This window comes from Anopheles arabiensis, chromosome 3 (genome assembly GCF_016920715.1).
Source record: "Anopheles arabiensis isolate DONGOLA chromosome 3, AaraD3, whole genome shotgun sequence".
In the NCBI taxonomy this organism is placed as follows: domain Eukaryota; kingdom Metazoa; phylum Arthropoda; class Insecta; order Diptera; family Culicidae; genus Anopheles; species Anopheles arabiensis.
Window position 1 is genome coordinate 67,359,041 of NC_053518.1, and position 22,576 is coordinate 67,381,616.

At 40.7% G+C, this 22,576-nt stretch overlaps 1 protein-coding gene across 1 annotated transcript; it reads left to right on the forward strand.

The window, feature by feature from the left end:
• The first annotated feature begins 18,116 nt into the window (after positions 1-18,116).
• On the forward strand, positions 18,117-18,835 carry LOC120902167. Its single transcript, XM_040310711.1, has 3 exons — positions 18,117-18,252; positions 18,364-18,533; positions 18,688-18,835. The coding sequence occupies exons 1-3, from the start codon at positions 18,207-18,209 to the stop codon at positions 18,742-18,744; spliced, it is 273 nt and encodes a 90-aa protein (XP_040166645.1). The 5' UTR covers positions 18,117-18,206; the 3' UTR covers positions 18,745-18,835.
• Positions 18,836-22,576: the final 3,741 nt, after the last annotated feature.

The window sequence follows — 22,576 nt, forward strand, 5'->3', positions numbered from 1 at the left end:
CTCTGCAAGATGCACTGTAGCGAATCATTGGTTTATTCATACGCACTGAACTGTGCTCTGTCTGTGTGTGTGTTGTTGTTCTCTTCTGTGCAACGAATTATAACACACCCCATTGTTTATTTCGGCGTTAGTTTCCTGATCTGGGGCTTTTATTTCTATTTCCACTCAAGCGAGTGTGCAGCATGCTTTCATCGTGAAGTTAGGTGAGGTTGCAAAAAATAGAAAGATCTTTATAATTATCCGCTCCGTGTAATCGTAGGATCTATAGATTTTCTATGAAATGCGTGTGTTTGCTACTCTATGGTGCCTACCCGTCTGGAGGAGAATGATTAGGTAAAGCTACCACACCACACTGGGAACACGATGAACTTGAAGAACAATTTCTTCTTGGCTATTTTGATTACATTCTTTGTGTTTCTACGCATTCGTGTATGTTGTGGAAATTCATTATGAGTTGTAAAATAAATAAAAAACTTCATAACTTCAAAAACATACATGTTTTTATATTACACTAAGTGCCTTGTACACGATTAGACATAAAAACAAGTGAATTAGACTGATGCCTAAGATTTGTTCAAGAAATATCATGTTATCATGTTAAATTTACAAGGTATTTGAGCAGTTTAATGACAACTTCAACGTTGCATTACCAAAGAGCTCTGCAATTTCATAGTTTTTTGTAGGAAAGGTCAAGAACTTTAATACACTTTGAAGGCATAATTTAAACTTAAATCTACACAACTTTACTTTCAAAATTGCAAAAACAGTTGTAATATTTAAATTTCTTTCTTCTAAACTATCTAAACAAGGTGAGTTAAATTCACTAATTTTAGAACACAAATTTACAAATTAAATTAATTTCTGCCAGTCACAAATTGATACCTTAGAGACAAAAATTGATCTCAACGAGATGAGAATTGGTACCTAAATGCAACATACACGACATAATGTCAAAACTTTGCGCCTTGCAGGCAAACATTGGGACGCTCTGTCAAAAATTGATGAATTAAATAAAAAAATTGAAGTGCTAGAAGCTAATTTTGGCGACAATGACTGTATGATTAAATTCCAGCCAGTGGTCGGTAAGCTACAGTTCTTTCAAAGTATGACACTCAAGTATATCTGTTAAGCTATACTACGATATGTAGTGCAACACGCCTTATTCAATTAAATTGTAAGAGCACTAAGTCAAAGGTTAACTATTATCCTTTTTCTGAACAGTGCCATAAAGGTTTAAGGTTTTTGTTCTAGAACTGAAGCATGTTAAGGTCAAAGAGTTCACCTCAAGTTTGTCGATAAAATTTTCCAGTAAAAAAGATGTGGAACTTCTTAGAGCATAGATTTATCTGCTATTACATTCTTACGAGTGTTTTTGAACACGGGTTTACCTTCCCACACTCTTTCGTTGTTCAAATTACTACATAGCATAAAAAATCATGAAAAACTGAAAAAAGATCATTCCATTTCCTCCGGGGCTATCTGTTCGGGTGGTCTAATTCCCGTAGCTCGAGGATCATTGCAATTGAGACGGGGGGAAACATTCCCGGGGCTATTGTTGATCCTAACATAACACATTCGGCCGAACTTGTGCTTAAGAACGAACTCGTTCGTCAAGGGAAAAAGGGAGCAAGCATAATGGACTACTACTCCTCCATTTGTGAACAAGTTTTTCTCTTCTCCCTGAAGTCATTTGTGCATTTATGCAACAAATCCCGCATAGCAAATGTACCACAAAAGAAGAGAAAGAAAAGAATTTTAATAAATAGTAAAAATACAACAGCAACACAACAGATAGAAAAGGAAGCTAAGAAAGCAAAACCGATTTTTTGGCAAAACAGTGCAATGTACAACAGCGCACAAAGCCTTGCGCCTTGCTCCCTGTGTGCCAGATATGGGGTTTTAGCATAACAATGTTGAGCGAACAAAAATAATCAACGAACAAAACAGGAGTCCCACCGTAGTCCCACCGTACCCTCGCGCTCTCGGTGGTGGTGGGCTGGAATTCGGAAAAAGGTCGTGTACGGGGTCTGTACAGCTATTCCGCACGATGGAATCTGTGTTGCCTGTGATACCCCTTTCGGTTCCATCTTCACCGCTCCTCGATGCTGTTTGTGCGAGACAATGTTCTCGCGCTTGAACCCCTTTTTTTGTTAAAGAGCCCTTCCGATGATCTAGTTTTGCAAAATCTTCTGCTCCTGTTTTAATTCGGTACATCGGTGGCGGCTGTTATCCCTTTCTGCACTCTGTTGCATTTGGGGTGCACACGCACACAACGCAACAACAACAAAACGCTTATCCCCTTTCCCGAGAAGCAACAGGGTTAGGGGAAGAGCCTAGTGGTGGTGGTGGTGTTGTTACTTTCGTTGTTATTATTTTTTTGCGGATGATCGCATTTGATGAGTTTTTACAGCCGCCCTTACCCCACGTTTACCGCCGGTTCTCCGGCTTCTCATTAGGTTGTTTGAATTCGTTTCCGGATCCGTTTAATGGATTATTACCTTTTCGCTTACACCTTTTTTGTTGAGGAAATGGAATGGAGGGAAAGGGGTTGCGCTTTGTTCTGTTTAGTTGTATTATTCTTCTTTTTGTTTTTGTTTTTCATTGTGCATACGGTTGCATCACTTGGCGATGCTTGCTTAGAGGTGCGATACGAACACACGTGAAAGGAAATGGGCATGGATTGGCACGGAATGGAGGTGCAAACTGTCACGGCAAATGACACGGAGTATGATGGTTCTGGTGACGAAATTAAACGTGAATGTTGAATGGATTATGTATTAAATAGCAATATTCAGTAGTGCTTATAAATTTTAAAGTATTTGACGAGCTTACCTTCGACTTGACAATTTTCACTAGTAAAATCGAAGCAGCGTAAAACCTAATCAAAACCACAAATAATGGACTTTAATTTAACAAACAAGACAAGGCGTTTAACTAGTATTTTTAGACGAAATAACATAACAGCTTGAACTTAGTTGCCTACTGTTCAAGGATATTAAATTTACTTTATGCCCATTTTTTTATGTGTCTCATAAAACATTTTGTCTGTCTTTGTTTATCAACATTTTAAATAACATGGAAATTCAACTAAGATGAATCAGGCACAGAACTTTACACATCATGACCGTTAATAGTTTGAACTATATAAAATAAATTGGGTTTGGAGTAGATTGAACATTGATAAACTACTATTATTGCTTTTTATTTTGTATATGCCTCTATGTTTCACATGGTTTCTTCAACACTATCAGAAATAATCGAATATCCGGATAGTGTATTGTTTTATTTAGTTTTGACAAGTTTAAGCTTATTTTCTTTATTTTAAATGTATTGCAATGTTGCTGATATGCTGTCGTGAATGCTTTTTTTATCCTTTAAACCTTTTTTCAGAACATTATCTCCAATAGCTCTTAAATTTATTTTAATTTTACAATACATTTTAAACAGATTCAACAAGCAGGATAAAACTGCATTTTTAAGACATGCATGATAATATTCTCTAGCACGTTAACCTTTAACTTTACCTTGGATTTTTAAAACATTCTACTTTTTACAAAGAAACTTAAAATAAATTTTTCGTTGCACATTGCTTTCGGCCTATCGGGAGGTGAAACATCTACTTGCATCCTTGCCCATCTCTTTCACGCTTTCTTTGCCGCATTTTACCCAAAAGCTTACCACCGAAGGAAGCTCCTCACCAGAACACTAACCAGCATGTTCGCACGTAACAGTAATTGCAAACTTCATTCATCATTTTTACACGTGACAGGCTGCACCAAAAAAAGGGTAAAAACGACGGGATAAAAGAGAAACAAACGGGACAAACGGGAAACAAAAAAACACACACATAGACGTGCGCGCATAAATCAGGGTTGGGAGCATAAATATTCAATCAATTGTATTGTTTTTCCTCCATTCTGGTCGGAGGAGAGACAGTTTTCGGGTGCTTTTGTGAGCGTGTGTGCCCTTCTTTTTGATACCGTTGTCCCATATGGTTGATCCCGGACCAATGGCAATCCTTTACCTGTCGTGTTGCGAGCGAGTTTGGCAAAAAGGAGCTTGTACAAGCGCAGTGTTTTGTTGCTTTGATTTGAATTGATGCCTATGTGGATTAAAATAGAGAGCATTTGGTGTTGCTGTTATATTAGTTGTAGCGTTTTAAAAGACATTTAAAAGACAAATATCCCAAGAAGAATACACCACATGTGGAATCGAATTATAGGAAATTCAAGGTGCTTCACAGAAGCCTTCTCAGCCCTATTTTCCCATCTTCTCCGACACAGGTTGTCAACGTCAGCACACTCCCGGATTTTTCAAGCACAAAGCGTCTACACACAATGCTATTATAGTACATACTTCGAAAAAGGGGATTTGCATACGTTTAACCATTCAGCGGCTCGCACACAATGGCGACCAAAGAACCTTTGCAGGCTTTGCAAAAATTGTCTCCGGCAGCATTATTATTGCTTCGCTTCAAAGGTCTTAGATTAAGTTTTCTTTTCATTGCTTCCTCCACCAACCACACATAGTAGTATCGATTTGCTAAATCTGGATGATCTAAGATCGAGAGAAAAACATCTTCCAAAGGGAAGAAAGTTAGCGAGCGCTTGTGTGAACCTTCCGCCTCGCAGGTCATTATGCAGAGCGTGGTTTAGGTGAGTTTAGGTTAGAATTTCTTCCAAATTCCCAGCGCACCGCCCTGCCCCGTCAGTCAGGCTCGGAAATCGTTTTATTGGAAAGTAGGTGTTGCTGTACGACGGCATCGTGGCTGGCTGGAAACGCGCCCCGGCTCACGACCTCAAGGGCCTCTCGCACGTCTCAAGTATGGCACGCATTCTTTCGAAATTTCCTCTTTTCTTTGTACGCATTCCAACGCATTTGTGTGTGCGTGCGTGCGTGTGTGTGTGTGCTTGAGCAAGACTGGATGATCTACGACCTCGAGAGACTTTAGGCCCTCGCAGCGGGACACCGGCGACAAGCTGTCTGGTTGTCTGGCAATGGGCAGTTTTGGGCCTCTGACTTTTCGGGCGCGCCAGACTGTCTGGCATGGCCAAGCATCCTTGTGCCATCCTAATCCCAGGAAATGACGCACCGAATAACCGTAGCCCCGGGCAGCAGGTACACACGTTTATGAATGGTGTTTGGTCACCTACGGAACCATCGGCGGGCGGACATTAGGGACGGCGGTCGGGGGCTCATTATTTCCAGCGTGATGGGAAACTCCACAGCCAGCCATTTCATTCCATTGTTCCGCTCGAAACGGTCAATTCTTATTCATCCTTTTTTGTCTCCTTTTGGTTGGTAGACTTGTCTTCTTCTGACAAAGACCTTTCAACCAAATCAACACGTTATAGAGGGAAGAAACAAAAAGCACCACAGACACAGGAATCCCCTTGTGCAGCAAGGTCAGAAGGATATAAATATACATTTTTTGTGTATAAATCTCCAATACTCGAACCAGGGGCTTGTGACCCGGGGTTCGATCTGTTCGGGTTATTTGTTATGAGAAACAATAAGGAGAAAATGAGAGTGCCCGGGTCGAGAGATGGTATGGTACGGCGAGGAACAGAGGCTACAAGGAGTAAAAGGAAGGTTAGGGTCAGAATAAGGTTGTTGGGCGAGTTTTTTTGTGCTTTCATTCAATTTTGTTACAAATTTTTGGGTGTTTTTTGCACTTTCTCGTAGCGTAGTAAACGGATTTTCCCACGCCAGAGATGGTTCCTGTCTCTGCACAACAAATTGCGTATTTTACCTTTTTTCGGGGCATTTTTTTTGTTGTGTTGCAAAAACAGGCATAAAGGATGTCTCAGGTCATGTTGCAATTATGGACAGATTGTGTTTCATTTTGCAATAAAGCATTTGTCTTGCCTTAAAGAAACCTTTTTGTTCAACTCTTTTTTTTTTGTTTTGGGAAGACATTTTCCGATTCTGATTGCAAAAACCGATATTTTTGTTTCCTTTTCTCAATCCTTTTTGTTCGTTTTGGTGAGCAGATTACAATCGATAGTTGCAAACTCAAATTATTGCACCTTAGATCTATTTGTTGATGAACTTTGATATCTTTGATATCAATTTTACTAGTATGTGTTCTTAATACTTGTTTTTCTTATGTTTTACATGTTTGTTTCTCTTCAATCTAGTCTTCTCTTTATCCTTTTTTTGCTCTTTATTCTAGTATGTTTGTCGTAACACTACATACTTGCACAATGTTTGGAGCATTTATTTATTAATGTTTTCAGTTTCTCTTATGCGTCTCTTATCTCTTGGCTTATTTAACATTTTCTTTCTTAAGGTTTAAGGTTAAGGATCTTAAGATTTTAAAGGCTACAATTCAACATTTTTGAAGCTTATTCAATTCGACAAACGTTCGTGATCGACCGAATAAAGATTTTATTATGAATAAGAAAAATTATTGAAAAGATCTCAATTTAATCCTTTTAAAGAATAAGATTTATCTTTCATTTAACATTTAAGTCGAATGATGTTTAAAATTAAACATGACAATCTCGAACAGCTATTAATTTAACAAAAAATCAAATAACAACACAATTAAAACAAACACTATAACAAACCTTATTAAAATAGAGCTTTGTAAAAACTGCACATAGAAAGTTTACGATAAAAAAGTGTATTTTAAACAATACTCTAACATATTACCCGTTATCGCTAGCTGCTTCTATTCCAAGCAAAGGATTAGATTTCTCCCAAACATTACTCCAAAACGGATTCGTTCCAGTCAATCGACGTTTATCGATAGCGAAGATGTGTCCAAGCTCCGGCACGATCGCATATCTTTCGATTGACATCTGTCACATGGCACCGGCAATTCGCTAAACTTTTTTTTTTGCGAAAAGATCAAACGAAAGATTGGGCCAGTTTTCCTTTCCCCGGTAACTGATACAACTCATCAAAGAAAATGCGACCGACGGGGAAAGTAGAACCTTTGGAGAGGATTAATCAAGCACACACACGGGCGCATGAATGCATGATCGAGCCTCAAAAGTGGCCTGCGATGGTACAATCAAGGGCTGGTAGTAGGGTAGTGTGACAAGAGCAAGAAGGGAGCGTCGGGGGAAAAATGCCATCACTGCGATTTGCCATTTGTGCGATTTGCTTTTTTTTTAGTTGAAAGTTCGCAGCAAAATCGAAGTTTGTCAATTTGGTTTTACAGTTTAGGGTGACCCCCTCCCCCCTCCCTCCGGTCCCGTGCGATCGTCGTCTGTAGGCACGTTTTAATTGAGTTTCACGGTAGATTACATTTTAATGAAATTATCATCCGTCATCTGGGGATGGGATCGTCTTTCGGGTTGGCGATGATACTTCCTCCGATTTGCGTATTAAACCCTTTCCTTGGTCACAGTCCTTTCCTTCTGGTAAGAAGTGTTTTTGTTGTTGTTGGTTGCAATGGATGGATTTTTTACGATCCTTCAATCAAGCCGGAGAGGGCTTGAGACGATTTGATCCTTGCCCTCAGCCCCGGGGAGATTGATGAAGAGCACGAGCGCATAGCGCGAATGAATATTGATGAGAAAACCATACCATCATCTTCGAGCATGATTGGCAAGCCACGTCAAAAGGGTGTGTTAGGGGGAAAGGTAGCACAAACACCGGTGTGGTTGTGTTCTGTTCTGCATTCCCTCGCAGTAAAGGAAGTTTACTTAACCCGGGGAAAACGAACCAGCAACTCATTTAGACAATTTGTACCAAAATCCGGTTTCTCTCGTCTTCCTGATTAATGGTAAAACACAAGTGAGTAATACAAAAAAACACAAGGATATTCTCTTGTGAAGGTAGATTCAAGGGTAAAAGAAACGTTAAAAGTTCGTGTATGTATGTGTGTTTTACTATCCACAACCGTGTACCAATCTCACCCCATGCAGAGGACAACAGTTTCACAAATGGAATTAATCAATGTGAAGAGGCTTCGGTAGATGACGACGAGATGAAAGTATTAAGAAACTTGAGCAAAAAACCCCTCTGAAAACCTCAATGTAACGAAAAGGGAATGGTTCCTACTGACCTTCGAAATTTGGTTTACTTTTTTTTGTTTAGTTCTTGTCTGATGGCCGTTTCTTTAAAAAATCCATTCCTTTTAAAAACGGATTTTCTTCCTGGCGAGTAAAATACCGCCACATCTGATGATAAAAACTGAACAAAAAAAAAAAAAAAAAACGGACGAAGACGACCTTTGGTTTTGTTCTAGCTGTCACTCAAAAGGACCTCATGTCAAGATGTCAGTTTTCCCCATTGTGTGTGTCTGTTTGCGTGTGCGCCCTTTTGAATTGGATGCGTTCGTCGTCGTTAGAGCGCGCGCGTTAACGTTGGCTGCTGCTCTGGTTGCTTCACTTTGGGTAACCTCGCCAACCGACATAGGTCAATATGTGTTAAGATAGTGCAGTAGAACCGCAGAATGTTCACATCAACTTCCCAAGATAATGTGTGTGTGCATGTGTGTTTGTTCGAATTCCGAAGCGACTTTATCGACGTGCGCTAATTAAAATCAACTTCATCAACTTCATCGTTTTGTGGTATCGGAGTTAATGGCGACTTGAAACATTCGAAACTGTCTATCTGCTTGTGTATGTGTGTTTGGTTCAAATAGTATCCAACTTGAAAGAAGATAAAGAGGATATAAAAGAAAGGAAACCGAAAGAGATAGAAAGACACACACACCCCAAGAGCCAGTTTGAGCAAGACCCGAAGCACCCGGGAGGAACCGGCGGAACCGTTTTAGCTAATTCCAATTTATGGCTAATATTACAGTTTTATTTTATTGACTTGATGGTCCATAGAAATATTGTTATATATCTTATTCACTTGTCGGATTAAGAAAACTGAGCATGGTTTATATGCATCGACATGGAGATGATGGGAAGCATCGGGCGTAACCAGTGCGCGAGGGTTTTGGGGTGTACAAACGCTCCTTCCAGTTTTCTTTTCTGTTCTTCTTTCACGATGTTTACCCGATTGTGGTTGGTGGTTCGATGACGAAGATGAAATAAAACGAGATACTTTGCTTAGAAATTGATTAGCAATATTGCTGAAGCAAACAGATACGGCAACACACCGGATGATAGCCCCGGTGCCCGTGTCAACAGTAAAACGAACATCGGACGCGGGATTAAGCGCGGCGTTGAAGATGAGACGACATAGTTGTGTTGCTTTTTGTTTGGATATTTATTCCGAGCACTTGGCTAGACCGATGCTTGAATGCTTGATAATGTGTAGCAATTAATAATCCAGGAATGAAATAGCCACTCATATTCATTGGTTCGTGCGAGTTATTGCATTGAAAATGGTTGAAAAATATTATAACCTACACAAGTTTCAGTTCTCCTTTCGCTTAAGGGGAATATCAAAAAGGCTTTCAAGTCAGATATGATCAAACATCCAAAACAAAATGATGCCAACTATTGAGCTGTTGTTACATAAATGTCAACAACAAAGCGTTCAACACTTGGATTTTGATTGTATTTATCTCAAATTACTCATAAAATGTAAAGCATTAGTTGTACCCAACATTAAATGTTGTTTTGTGTTTTATTTTACACTTCAAGAAACTTTCGCTGGCTTTATTAAAGACTCTAGTTGACCATAGTTTGACGGTGGAGATGTAGTTTAAGGTATTATCAAGGTCTTTTCAACAAAATTATATCCGATACATTCAATTGATTTTTAACAACCGTGTTTTTGCTCTGTGAAGCATTGTCGTTATACCCGGCTGAGCTCTACATAAGCCTCAAAACCTCGCACAACATTCACACACGCACACACCATTCATGGCTCATTGGCAACATCATTGAACTGCTGTCTCAATTCGTTCGACTTGACTAGAAGCGAACGGTCTAGAGCCTAGTTAAGTACGGAATTGTTCATCGGTGTCGATAACGTGCCTCCCCCGGTGGCGGCAGTAGTGCCAGCAAACATTTCTTTAAACTCGATTTTAATCCCCCCCCCCTCCCCTCTTCTTCGTCATCATTTGTGCCATTCAATCATCGTTCCCATTCGGAACGATTACATCTCGACACGGAGTCGGAGGAGCGCGCGGGACCGACTAAATTGATATTTAATAAAATCCACCCGAATCCAGAAAAGCAAAACATCATGGAAACAGATAAAAAGCCCGAGAGTGCTGCATTCAAAACATCCTTAGGGCTTATATGTTCCCTCTTTAGCGCGGGCCGGGTTGTCTTTCCGGGACGGCAAGAGGGAGGGAGAGAGAGAGGTTTCTTTCGTTTTCCTGTACATTCCAGACAGTACGGAGCCGTGAAGTGTTGTGCTTTTTGTGGATCGATGAGGTCCGCGTGTGTGTGTTGATCACTTTTTCCCAATCCATGACCATCTCCGCGGCCATTTGGTTAGGCTTATGGACATTCTGTTGTTCGAACATTTTTGCTCATTCATCGTGACACGGGATTCATCGGTGAATCGGTGCCCGCAAATGGAAAACAATGCGAGAACAAAGCTGGGCAGAACATGCCGGGGGACAAGCCGTTTGGGTTCTGTTCTGGTACATTAAATAAATGGAGTCCAGTGTGTGTGTGTGTGTGTGTCCGGGGGGTCGGGATCGGGACAGGCGCATATTCAACGCGCTCTGTCGGGGTAATGTTCCTCCAATTTGGGGTCTCATTCAGAAGTTGAGCGTCCAGAGTTTGACACGTTTGCCGTCACGTCATTTATTATGTTCGGGTGCTTGTAATCTATTTTTCATTAATGAATGGTTGTGCTGGAATGTCTTGAAAATGTCTGGATGGTTTGAATGTATTTAGTTAGTTTAAGTCCTTTGAAGTTGAGTAATTCTTGGCGTTTTAAGAACATTTGAGCAAATTATTAGTCACTCGATATTATTTGTTCTCAAATATGCTTGAATTTAGAGCCTTCTCACGCCACAATCTTCAAGATAGAGGTGAATTCTTTCCAACTTACGCTCCATTACAGCATTAGTTTCAATATTGAAATGCTTCCCGTGACCCGTACACGTCAATTCGCTATTGATTTTGGCCATTCACACAATCCGCCGCGACGTTATTGATTTCAAACGTCCAAATCTTCCCGTGGGGGATTACTTCTTTTGCCGAGAGAGGGAGAGAGCGAGCGAGAGAGAGAGAGAGAGAGAGAGAGAGCCATTATGCGTTCCTGCAAATCTTTGAAGCCATTGTTTGGCGGATTTTCGGAACCTACCACCCTTCGGACAGGTGTACCATTTCCTGTATCAACCCCGTTTGAAAGTGGTATAAAGAAAGGAAGACAAAACTGCCTACATAAAAACAGCTCGGAAATTCGCATAAACTACATTGTGAGATGGGGAGAGTACAATATTTCTTATCAACTTTCTATGCTTAGTGTCTGCGTACACACGTCAGCCGCTCCGTCGACAAAGCAGTGCAGTTGGAGGGTTTCGGCGAAAAACTCCCGATCCGCTCCCGATTCCTTTGCCAGCCTAACATCTATCAAACCGAACAAAGCGCTCGAGCGCCAATTCTTTCGCGCCCAAGCGAAAATGTCAAACGTGGTTTGTGTGTGTGTGTGTGCTAAGGAAAAACTTTCACTACCTTTGGTAGCATTTTTTTCAAAATTCTTTACCGTCTCCGACCCCAAAACATTGCGTCAACGGCGTGGCGCTAAGAGGATCGAGCCGGGCCGACCGAACAAGGATTGTGCGAGCTGGGAAATGCTTCGCTTTTTGATGGATGAAAGTGCATCAAATTGGCCATCTTAGGAAACTTCAAAGCGGCTTGTTTTGGAGGTGGATGTCGCCGTCGTCGTTGTTGTCGTCGTCGTCCGGAGCCGTTTGTTCGTTTGTCGGTTGTGTGATTGTGTTTTCCTCACCCATTGTGTTTGCCCTTTGTGGCTGAAGGTTTTGGCAGTGATAGGAGCAATAGGAGAGCAGTGGTGAGTGGTGTGAGTGTGTTTAAGAATTTAATTTGTAGAAGGTAGAAAGAATTATTGAGCAACAATGCTCGATTCGATTAATTCTTCTGTAGGACTTTTAATACAGACTCATCGATTATTTAACATTATTTTGTGTTTGACCAGACTGCTTTTCACTTACTCAGTTGATTTGACAAAATGTTGCCAGTGTTTAGTTTATATAAAATCATAAATATGAAAATAGAAGTAAGAAAATGTGGCTTCAGCTGTACTAGCTTGTTAATTTGGCCTTAAAGCTCTAAAGAATAATCTATAATCACAAAGTTTCTGCATTTTGCATGTGACTTGCTAACACCTGAAAGCCAAACCTACAAGAGGTAAAGGCAGGCCTTGACCGACAACGGTTGTTGAGCCAAAGAACAAGAAGAAGAACTTTTTATATTAAAAAAGCATTTTATATATTTGTTTTTAATATTTTTTAAATCACTCAATTAGGAATAGCTAATAAACATATCAACTGAAAACATGTTCCATATTTTTTAAGGGTTCCCTGTACACTTTTTTGGGTTCGTTTGTAAGTCAATCAATGATTTAAAGTGACTTTGGTCCTCATGGACTCTGTCGTCACCGATAAAAATCAAGATTTAAAACAGTATTTCATGGTTCGCAACCAGAAGCGTTTTCATTGCTCTATTGGGAACTTACTAGGGATTTATTTAGCGATTCTCACATATTTTTGAATCGTTCCTATGATTTATTGGCTTCTTTGCATTGAAAATCTAAATTTCTAAAGCTCATTTGAAATCATTTATGATGTGTTTCATTTTTTTGCGATGCAACTAAAAACGAAAAAAAATCCTATATTCACTACCAAACGGTGCATTCAAATGCTTTGAAAAAGAGTAAAAAGTACACGGGCTTTAAGTCAGTTTCGGATGTGGCTATGAATCATCAAATGCTTGACATTGCGCCATGAAGGATAAAAAAATTAAAAGACATAAAATTAGCGAGAAAACACAAAAAAGAATAAAAATATACCATTTGCTTACTACGATAGTCTTAAAAAAAAAGAAGTTCGTATGTTTAATCAAATTGCGCCAAGAAAATGCTTTTTTTGTGAATAGGCATTCTTTTCTTTATCAATGGAAGCTAGTAAGCTAACAAGCTGTCTGTAGGCCACTTCTAAACACGAGCATTTAGGAAAAAGTGGGTGTCTGGGAAACAAAAACTAATCATCTTCAAACTCCCGTCCTCCCGTATGTGCGCAGCAGGGCAAAGGGCTAAAGAGCGGATGATGTTTCAAAGCTTCCCTTTACCCGCAGTGGAGCTTTTAAGCCATCTGCCACCCGGAACGCCAAAACGGTGGAATAATCAACTGCCACGGGAGAAAAAAGAGGGCCGCATCAGCCACCAACTGAACAGCCGCCGAACGAAACACCGAAACGCGCTATCGATCAACTGTCTTTTCTCCCACATGTGATCGGTCCAATTTCCATATTCAGTCAAACGGTTCTCGTCCGCTTCCTTCCAACCATGGCTTTGTTCTTTGTAGCGGCCACACCGACCACAACAACGTCCAGCACTCGAGCGTCACTAAAAAAAAAGGAATGATGGGGAGCAGCAATGGAGAACGGGAGGTTCATTCCATTCCAACCAACAAATGGTGAGGCGGCGGTAACGGGCGTGCTGCTTTTGGAACAAAAAATATGATTTATCACTCCACTAATTCATATCCCGAACAATAGGTGTATAATGTACTTTGACATGTTGAAAAAATCATAAAACAAATAAATTGTTGATGATATGAAGGAATCCGAACGCAAAGGGCAGGGCCAAGGCATTACAGATACACACACACATAGCACGACGGAGCCAAAGACGGAGCGGATGATGCGGTGTAAGGCTTTTGACATGATGTTGAATCTTTTTTTTTGTTGGAGCTGGACCGCTTGGAGCTTTCAGAAGGAAAAAGACCCGGGCCGAACTTCCTGTACGAGCGAGGTACAATTAAGACATTTTGGTACAACGCATGAGTTTGAACGCGGGGTTTTTGATCGCAGCCATGCAGCAATGATGACGCAATTTCTCAAAAACCATGCGATGCTGGAATGTTGGAAGGCATCAACGGTGGCTTGAAGGTAGATCGGCGCGCGCGCGCGGTACGGTGGGTTTGATGACGGATGATCGATTAATGTGTGGGACGGTTTGGAAGAGTCCTTTGAATGATCGTCGTGCCTTTGCTGGCAAACAGAACCGAGAGAAACCGCAAACGAATGATTCCCATCGAAATGGAATGATTCCTTTTCAGCATGTCCTGCATTTGCATCGCATGAATGAAGACATGCTGATGGTTACGTCCCTTACCCAAAAAAAAGCTCTTGTAAATCGTCGTCTTCGTCGTCATCGTTTGCCGCAAAGGCACCGACGTTCTTTGATATTTAAATTAATTGATAAATTATTCACCCATACTCACACGGTGCCTTAAGGCAGGAGGTATTGAGTGTTACCCAAAGTACTTTCTTGCAAGTGGTGGTGGTAAGAACTTAATGAGGACGAACGGCGGTGTGCGAGCGCGCTCGCTCGCGCGTGCCTCCATGACGTTGGTTTGCCGATCGAGTTTTCCACCGGCAATAAATAAGCATTAGGCGAGCCCGTTGAGCCGTTGATTTGCTGGCATCGTGGTATGGAAGTGGTGTGCACCAGATCGGATGTAGTTCAGTCAAAATAGCATCAGCAAAAGGGGTGCTGCTGGTTGCCCCCGGGCATGTTGAGACGGTTCGGTTAATAATGCTGTTAGTAAACATTAGAAGAGATTAACTGTTGACAATTTATTGAAGCGCTTTAGGTGAGCGTAGAGGGCAACAATAATAGGTTAAAGTTTTGTTTGTTTGAGGCACCTTATTTATGCTGCTTACGGTTGGTATAATTTCTCATAGTTTACACAGTTTAGTTTGTTCGTACCAGAAATGGAGAGCTTAAGAAGAGTTGAGTGGATATATTCTTCATGACAGCATAATCGAGAAGCGTTAGTATGAAATGATGTTGGTTTAAATCCTTGATATAGAGCTAATAAGCTCTAATTTTTATGTCAATTGCCTAATAAATTCTTTTCTTTCTAAAAAGAAGGCGAATATGTCACACCATCTGCTACAAAAGCGAAATAGAAAGTTTAAAGTAATTAATTTTCTATTGTGAATGTGTCCACCGCTGTGGCCTTCCTCTTAGCCAACCTCTTTTTTGCTAAAGGGAAATTCGCACACACGAGTTCGCTCGGAAAGTCTCTGATTAATGATCCGGTACATGTGTCCCCCGGGCTCATGGCCCAGCCCACCGATTGATAGCTCTATTACGTGCTAAATGGGAATCAAATTCGCGTCGAATGCCACCACCACCAGGCCGCCGCGTTGCGCCAGAGGGCGCACAGTAACATAAATGGCAATAATTTATCGAGTGTACCATAAAATCGGTAAACGCCCCAAAATTTTAAACTCTTTTTCCGCTATATGCGTGTGTGTGCTTTTTTCACACGATACAAGGGTAGGTATTGACACAGAAAGGATGGAAGGAATCGAATGATTTTTATCAGCAGGGGTTAACGCTCGGGGATGCGTGTTGGGCAGTTGACAATTTAGCGATGCGACCAAATTCGATTCCGCTTGACTCAATTTCTAATGGGGTGCTAATGCAATTTTGCCAATCGTGTTTGCCAATGGTGCAGAATTAGCATATGCGCCATGCAGTTGAACCCCTTTCGCTGAAACGTGTTCGATGCGTATTTTCAAAACGATCTAGGGGCGTATTTTTAACAGCAGCTTTTTTGCAAGGTCAATGCCAAAACGTGTCAATAAAATCGCACAACCGGGAGATGGTGGTACCGGAGGACGTTTGAAAGTATCCCGCCTTTTAAAAATCGCCTCTTTGTGGGTAGTAACTTTCTGGAAAAATGGCATGTGTGTGGTAGTTTTTAATGTAGCTTAAATTATATGATTTATGTAGTTTGATTGAGGCAGTTTGTTGCCTCATAATGTTTATTAATGTTTTTAATTTGATAGAAAACTATTCTTTTCATTAGATTTCAGTTGTGTATTCTTTTTTCAATTTAAACCCCTTATTGGCTTTTACTGCCTTTAATTTAGAAAGAATAACGAGTTATAGTTTGCCATAATTTGTCTTTAATTTAGCAAAAATAAACCTAAAACGTAAAAACCATCATATTTATCAAGCTATTTTAAACATTTTACAATTCAAATTATAATAATATTCCAAAACATATGTTAGAGGTCATTGTTCATTCTTAAGAGCAATAAATGCTCCATCATTGCTATCGTTTTTTCGTAAATATAATATTGTTGTGAGTAATGATATAATTAGAATTATTTTCATCAGAGCGATTAATTGCAATTTTAAAATTAATTTGCACCAATTTCAAATCAATGTCTTAATAATATTTTGAATATTTTTTGGCATCAGTTAACTGACAATTTTAAAAAATATTTTATCCCGTACTAACTGGTTTATAATCAAACTTAACCCAAACTCAACCACATTTTCTTTTCCTCTCCTGAAGTCATTCAATTGACACTTGATTTTTCGATATTAATATTTCTGCTAAAATAATGTATTGTTCTTTGCTTTAACATTACTAAGCACCATCTGGAACGGCAAAGAAGATCGGCATGATCTCCAATCCGAATCAGAATGATCATGAGCGCTTCCCCACCGGTCCCAACTCGGCCAAGCAGGACTTGCATTCTTAGTTCTCGTTTCGAAGCCACCTAAAAGACGTTTTTGCCTCCTGCCACACCAATACGACAACGACAACAACCACGACAACAACCAAGACAACGACGACGACGGTGACGGTGTACAATGCATGAAATATTTACGCAAATAAATTTGCATTATCGATTCGCATGTGACAAAATATTATAAACTGCCTTTATGCACTCCCCGGAATCATCACCCGATTCAAGTCCCTTGAGGCAGGCGTGAAACGGTACGGGCCTGGGCGGGAACGGCTCGCGAGTGGCCCCTGGAGCAAGGGCCCGGCACAAGCGTGCGCGAAGGTGTGCACGAACGTCGTCGTACAGTGAAAGCGCGAATTGCTGGCAAATTTATGGGCTGCCCTCCGACACCGCCTGGCCCTTCGGAAGACACGCGTTTGTGTGTGTGTGTGCGCAAGGCTCTTCGTTCGAGACCACCTGGATCCAATTATTTATCCGTTTGCAATTTTTCCATGATTATCGACCACTTCGGAGGGCGAACCAGTGGCCATTTGCGTTCCTTGAGGGGAGCGAGTGCGCGAGCCTGCTTGGGTTACCTGCCTTCGGTAACGAAGTGATTCCTTTCTGGGCCCTTTGCAGACCCGTCGAAACGGCTGTGTCGGTGTGGGGTGGTCTCTCTGCCCGTGCTCAACGGTGCAAAATATTTGTTTTTCATACACTGCAAAGTGAGCATAATTCGTTTTATTTATGTTGGATGTTATGATTTGTGACGCTCTGCACACTCGCTTGTGAAATGCATACGGCGTATTATTATTGTGTTTTTTTTTTGTCCACAAGCAATACGCAGATTTTTATTAACAGTACCTGAAGGGTAATGGGTGGGGGGGGGAGAGTGGTTGTCGAGGAGAATGGTTGATTACGCTTAACAATGCTCATGAGCTGTGAAACCTAATTTACTTATCACAAGTGCACAGAGCTTTCCTGTGCAGTTTCACATGTACAATCATACCGATTATGCCAAAAGCATAAAAGAAATCAAATCACAAGAGCCTTTATTATTATGATAGTTTTGTATGATCGGGATGGGTATTGGAGGTTGTAAATGATGCTACCATTTTTTACTCCAATTACGGTGTATTATTGTGCTATTATACAATTTAATTATAAGTACGTGTATGAGATAACACCATAAAACCATGAAACATATAGAAAAATGCTGCTTAACAAATACACAAGATAAAAAGATTTATCTTGATGATTGGAAAACTAAGTAAACTTCTTAAGAATAATATAAATAGAATAATTTGAACATTGAACAAAAGTAACCGAAACTTTCCAGCAAAGAGAACAGAAAAGTATTCCAACAAATTGAAGAGGTATCCTTTCTTATTTCTTAAATCAATCTAAACTAAGTAAGCGTTGCGTTTTCCAGCTGTCAAAAGCAACTGTCATTGGATGGATGTAAGCTAAGCTTGAATCAATCATCCAAGGAACGACTGGAAATAAACGTTCCGTCAGTCATTAGAAAAACTTACACATAGAAGGTTTGAGCCTGTGGCCTGCTCTGAACAACTCTCCTGCGTTTTTGCAATCAAATAGAAAGGAAGGAAAATGCTGCCCGTGCGTGCTGTTGCAAATTTGGCTGTCCGCAGCAATGGTAATGTATAAACGAATCTATTGCTAAAAGTGCAAGTGCAAAACAGTATTAGAGTTCCTCCCTCATTTGCTAGATTGTTATATAACCCTCCACCATGATGTACTCCAACAGCGACATTCTTGTCCCGTGGATATCATGACCCGAAAAACTTCCGTGTTTTCACAATGAACGACATGCCAGTGCCGGACGGAGACTTTTTCAAGGAACATCGACGCAAGAATCGGTTTTACAATACTGTGCTTGCTGTGGGCGTTGTAAGCTTTGTCATCTCCATGATTGCGGTAAGTATTACGGGGTTAGATACGTAGATACCTATCGGAATCGATTTTCCATACGGTCATCTTGCATGGTTGCGATACGTGTAAAACCCTTTTATATATCCTTTAAAACAAAGCTGATGGACGACCTACCTTTCATTACTTTTTATCACAACAGGTCAAAGAAAGCGGATTGTTGTATTGTAATTACAGCCCACCGAAGAGCCTGGAATAAACGGGAACTAGGATGAAGAGGTTTGTTGCAAACGAAGTATTAAATGTTTGGTGCAAATAAATTAATCTAAATGGAAGAGGTATGCAGCATATGTATACTTTGTTGCAAACATATCTTTCTTATACAAGTAGTTTCTACCTCTTCGGTTACTATGGTTACCATCCATCTAGAGATTCGTCTCCATTCCTCAGCAAAACATTCTACTTTGGGCGAGCTCTGCTCTATTCGTTTCCATTAATTTCTATGCAGAAAATTTAATACGAATTCATTACATCCGTTCATCTGGATTAGTTACAAGTAAAAGATAAGTATTAATTTCTTTTTTTCAGCAAAACAGTTCAGTAAAATTATTTGCATAGGAACAAGCACACAAAGATACACCAGTTTAATTTGAAATAACAAGTTTGACAGGCTCATAAATGGTTCCCGTTTTCTTATCATCCATCGACCGTGACACAACTGTCCCCTATTCCAGACTGGGTATCGATTTCCTTTCCCGAATCATTGATAATTAGAATAACAATCGAACAAAACCAGTCGGCGCTACACATTTCATGCCAATTGTCTCTCAGTCGGTTGTAACAGTAGCAGCAGCAGCAGCAGCCGTTTTTCTTCGAATTCACATAAATCTTTCATTTGCATGGCATTGACCAAAAGCCTAGTTACGGAAGAAACTCCCCGCCATGGTCTAGTTTAGGATCAGCCTCTAAATTCGTGCGATCATTCTTAGTGCCCTATTGTGCATTTATTTCGGGGTTCGCAGATCTGGATCAAAGAAGATGTAACCCCTTTTCTCCGGGGAGTTTTGCCTTTTAATCGCAAGTCCATCGCGGTAACGTTTCGCGGTCCCTCGCACAAGGACGTTCCCTACATCTCTGTGTAAATCCGAGAAACGGGATCTTTTACCCTTTATGTGGACCCATACCTGAATGAAGCTGAGGCCCTGATAGCGAAAGTAATAGAGAGAGCGAGAGAGGGATTGAAATTCGCTTTTTCGCGCCAGCTGTAGAGCAATTGCCTTTTCATGGTAAATTTCAAACGTTTTGTGGTGCAGCACCAGCAGCAGCCTGATTCCTGCTGCCGGATGATCCCATTTTCTGCACCAGCAAAGAATGTCCACGTCCGAAAAAGGGGAAGACGACGATGATTTTCGCGCCACTGGAACACAGGCTGCTGCTGCTGCTGGGAAGAAACGAATTTTGATTAAAATTTATTAAGATGTAAACAGGACCGTTCCAATTTTGCACTCCGAGATCTGAGATGGGTCGTTCTCTGCCTTTTGCAAAGTGTACCGCCGGGTTTACGCCCGAGGGGTTACCGGGGTGATGCATTAGCATACCGAGCGTTTTATTGCTGGCTTACACCTCTTTTATCGCCACAGTCTGCCTCTCACACCCTGGCCGCGGTAGTAGAAAAGAATACTTCCGAAAACATGTCGCGGTTTAACGGATTTTAGCAAAGCATCTTTACAGAAGCCGAATGCAACAGTTTGCAACCGTGTCCCTGTGTAACGTCTCTCGATGTGCGCCGGGGGGTTTGTTGCAGATGGCTTTCTTTTGCCGAGGTTTTTGGGAATTAATTTACGTGCGATTGTGTCACACCTCGGAGCTCGGATGTTCGGAGCAATAATAATTGGCAGTGAAATGACGTGTGATGGGAGGCGCAAAGAAAAATTCGTTAAAAATCATGCCCACGGTGACAACATTGGGACGAGGATTGAATTGATTTGTTTAGTGTTTGAATGGGTTTTGTTGTATGTCAGATGTCAGGGTAAGGCATAAGCCGTGCCTGGTGGATAAAAGTAATTAAAATTAACAAAACACTTTCTTCCGCAATCTTGAATGAAGCTTGTAAAAGTATACTTACAAGGGTTTAAAATTAAATCTTTTTAATTCAATGGCGCCAACGACCGTTAAAATTTTGAAGAGATTTTGTTTTCAACGAATTTTAACGATTTGTAACGAAATTAGGAATTCAAAACTGGATTACAATTCAGGATTAAAAAATCAAGAAAGTTCGTTAGAAAAGGCTAGTAAAAAAACAAATTTAGGCAAATATCATATACTGGCGGTACCCTTAAGACGAAAACCTCGTATTTTCCGAACAATTCTGGAGCATTCTGGACCATTCCTTCAATAATGTATCGGAATGCGGCCTTCAGACCTCGATGAGGATACTCTTTAGCTATTCTCCAACTCCGGGAAGAAATTCACGCCAAAATCTTCATAAAACTAGGAAATTCTTATATAAGTGTCAAAACAGTCGTAAAATATATGTTATCCTTTGTAATCGAGAACATTCATAAACACAACTGCTACGGTGCTTGGTGCTGAAATTGAATAATTGAAGTTATTTGTGTCTCATGCTAGTCAATAGGCTGGTAATTGGTACTTTGTGTGTGTACTTAATTGCATTTTAACCTTATTTGTTAATAGAGCAAATCTTACGTTCATAACACCATTACCCTTGTATGGTTTCTCTTCTCTTAAATCGCCCCGCTATTTCCTTTATTATCACCCCACTTTATGGTCTATTATAGAAACCACACCAGCGATAATCATAAGCACCCTTGTAAAGAAAAGAACCAGCAAAAAAACTAAATCCAACAAAGCTCCCCCTTGCAGCATAAAAAGGAAGCATTTAAGAACGGATTTGTAAAGAAAAGCGACATTACGTGAAGAGACAGGAGAGACCGAATCTCCGATTGTGGGAAGAAATGGGTCTGCACAAACAAGAATCGCTCACTGACCATTTCATGCATCAGATGATATGTTGAATGGTCATCCAATAAGAAGATGACCAAGTTCTGGGGGAGTGCAGGAAAAAATTGCCATTTCCATGGCAAACCCAATGCTGACGACATGCTTCCCATTGGAACGGGATGCTGGAGAGATCAAATTATCTCCACACACAGACCTACACAACGTACTACACCGTGTCTCTTGTCCCAATCCGACGTGTCTTGAACTGGGGGATCTTCATCCCCACATGTTAATATGCTTTCTATTTCAAGTACCATTGATGGGAGAGATAGATTTTTTTGTGTCATTGTGTAGCTTCAAGCCCATCGAATCCTTGACTTGAAGTGGTTTTGTTGATTATGTTTGGTCACCACCAGGCAGCGCAAGTTCTTAGCGGGTTCGATTCTTCAGAAACAGGTGTAAAAAAGAAGGACCCGGTCCGACAAGTTCTTATCAGTACCTTTGCCTTGCTTCTTATTGAATTCGTATGGATGCAGTTTTTGAGGAGAAAGGGAATTTATCGATTTCTCTATCTTCACTTTGCAACTGTGCCCACACCATTGCCAATCCAAATGGCACACAATAAGATAAGATTGAATGCTAATGTGTAAGTTGCCAATGTCCCGTACCGTTTGAGAATATCATTCTTAGAATCCTGAGCGATTACGAAGCACATTTCAGTTCCTTTTCTGCTATATACTGAGATAGTTGAAAAATGATGAAGTAAAGGTATGAATCATAGCACGCGGCAACGGCCCGTGTGTCCCAGGGAGTCCGTTTCGATGCAAATTAAAAGGGTCGTGATTGGGTTTTATGCTTCAAATTCCCCGGAGAGCTGGTCCCAGGTAGAGTGCTGACCGGAGTGCTGTTTGTGTGTGCAGCAGCGCGTCCATTAGCGGGTTGGAACTGACCGAAAGATATTTTTTCTCTTCTTTCGTTGATGAACTACCACGTCACCACCATTCATCGAATATATGCGTGAGTCCGTGTGTGTTGGCAATGATGTACAGGTTTTCATTCATTACGCTGACCCATTATGAATGGGAAAGAAAAGACGGAACCCATCTAAATTGGGATGCGTGGTGTGTTCG